The sequence below is a fragment of the Aquarana catesbeiana genome, linkage group LG02 (assembly GCF_042186555.1).
Source record: "Aquarana catesbeiana isolate 2022-GZ linkage group LG02, ASM4218655v1, whole genome shotgun sequence".
Taxonomy (NCBI): Eukaryota; Metazoa; Chordata; class Amphibia; order Anura; family Ranidae; genus Aquarana; species Aquarana catesbeiana.
Genome location: NC_133325.1, coordinates 9,264,463 through 9,266,598, shown reverse-complemented (window position 1 = coordinate 9,266,598; position 2,136 = coordinate 9,264,463). Strand labels below are relative to the sequence as shown.

At 44.7% G+C, this 2,136-nt stretch overlaps 1 protein-coding gene across 1 annotated transcript; it reads left to right on the top strand.

The window, feature by feature from the left end:
• The first annotated feature begins 682 nt into the window (after window positions 1-682).
• Window positions 683-1,633, top strand: LOC141126392 (olfactory receptor 52Z1P-like). Its single transcript, XM_073612339.1, has one exon. The coding sequence runs from the start codon at window positions 683-685 to the stop codon at window positions 1,631-1,633; it is 951 nt and encodes a 316-aa protein (XP_073468440.1).
• The last annotated feature ends 503 nt before the right edge of the window (window positions 1,634-2,136 follow it).

Genomic DNA, 2,136 nt, shown 5'->3' with positions numbered 1-2,136 from the left:
CCCTCCGACACCAATGATGGGGCACTATTCCTCCCACTGGCACCAATGATGGGGCATTGTTTACTCCCATTGATGTTGGGTCACTTCCTACTGACACTGGCCCCAGTCTGGCCCCCTCAGCTGGCCCTTTGTTTAGAAAGTTTGAAGACCCCTGCCCTAAACTGTTTATTAAACCAGAAGAGTGAGTTTTGCTGTCTTCCTGGCTGCCTCTGCACTATGGGGGGGGGGGGGGGGGGCTATGACAAATTAGGAGGCCCCTTTGGGGGAGAGCTCTACAGCTCCTTGACCTTTATTTCTGCAGTCAGTCTAATGATTTTCCTATCCAAATATTCTTGATAAGCATACTCCTGTTGTTCTTGATTAATCCAGAATTATTTTCATGGACTTGTAGCCCTAGAAAATAGAATATTTTTTACATGTCCTACAATGCTAATACCCACCAAATACAACGGTTAAATTTAAAAAATGTGAGATTAAGTGATCATCAAAGAAGAGCTTCAGCCAACCCCCCCCCCAAAAAAAAATAAATAACTTTGTTGCCATTTTACCTATTCACATCATGTTTCTTTTGTTATTTTCAGTTGGCTTCTATAACTTTGAACATTTGTCGGTAATGAAGGCTCAGCACCCACGGATTGACCATCCATTGTCACGGTCTTCATCAGAAGAAGTTCTCCAGGACATGTCCAATTCCACCAGTTTCCACCCTGACTTCTTCCTCTTAATGGGGATTCCTGGTTTGGAGAATTCCCACCTTCTGCTCTCCATCGTATTTAGTTTCATGTATATTTTAGGTGTAGCAGCCAACTCCACCCTGATAGCGGTAATCTCAGTTCATGAAAGCCTTCACCAGCCCATGTACTTCTTCCTTGTGATGTTGGCAGTGGGAGACCTTGTTCTAAGCTCCACCACAGTCCCGAAGACCCTCTGTATTTTTTGGTTTGGTTATCATGAGATTTCTTTTGATGGTTGCTTGGTGCAAATATTCTTCATTCACTTTATCTGCATGACAGAGTCGGCCATTTTGCTTGCTATGGCGTACGATCGCTACATCGCCATCTGTTACCCTCTGTCCTATGTGACAAAGGTCACTCTGTCCTTTGTTAGGACTATTGTTTCAGTTTCAGTGACCAGAAGTGTGGTTATAATGATCCCAGTCATCCTTCTCCTCTGGAGGTTACCATACCAGGGCAGTAACGCCATAGAACACACGTACTGTGAACACATGGCCATGGCTAGACTGGCAACCGCAAGCATACTGATCAATGTCATCTATGGTATGGTCATTATTATTCTGACTTCTGTGATCGATTTATTCCTTATTGGGTTGTCCTATGTTTCCATCGTTCAGGCCGTCGTGAGACTCTCCACTTCAAAGGCCCAGCGCAAGACTTCAAGCACCTGTGTGTCCCACCTCTGTGTCATCACCTTACTGTATGTCCCGGCCTTCTTCTCCTTCATAGCTCACAGGATCCCTCACAACAGTATCCCACCCTATGTCCATATCCTGGTAGCCAATCTCTATGTGATTGTCCCCCCAATGCTGAATCCCATCATCTATGGAGTTAGGACAAAGGAGATTCAACAAAAGGCCATCAAGATGTTTACTGGGCATTTCATCGAATATCACTAATGTCATGAAAGAGACGTCCGCCTATCTTTAAAAAGAAGTTTACTGCAATAGAAGAGCTATTTTACTTGTCACTTTGGAGGTCCACGTCTCTAGTCTCCCCTCCATTCCTTCTATGTATTTGGCATTCAACACTTCCGATGCCCCTTTCTCACCCCTGTGGGTTGGGATTCCACCCTCGAACCCTTATGTCACCTCTGGGTCCTGTACTGATGTAAGTTAGGAGAAAGGGGCCACAGCAAAAGATTCAGACATCCAAACACTCCCAGAAGCAAAGCCACGGATGATGGCTGCATCTCCGGAGAATAACTATCCAAATCTCTTCTTATTTATCTAACTTTCCAGTAAACTGAGTCATTTTTTCTTCATTAACTGTGTGGGTAGACTACGAGCCTCAAATTGTCACAATGCGGGTTCAGGATACACCTTGTTGTAATAAATGGGGTTGAGTCCATGGTGATCTTCTGCACCCATTATGGAGGTACTCGCCAGTTTGAGATACTGGA

Bases quoted from the DNA above. Each gene is read 5' to 3' on its own strand.
- LOC141126392 (XM_073612339.1), top strand. From the start codon at position 683: ATGTCCAATTCCACCAGTTTCCACCCTGACTTCTTCCTCTTAATGGGG.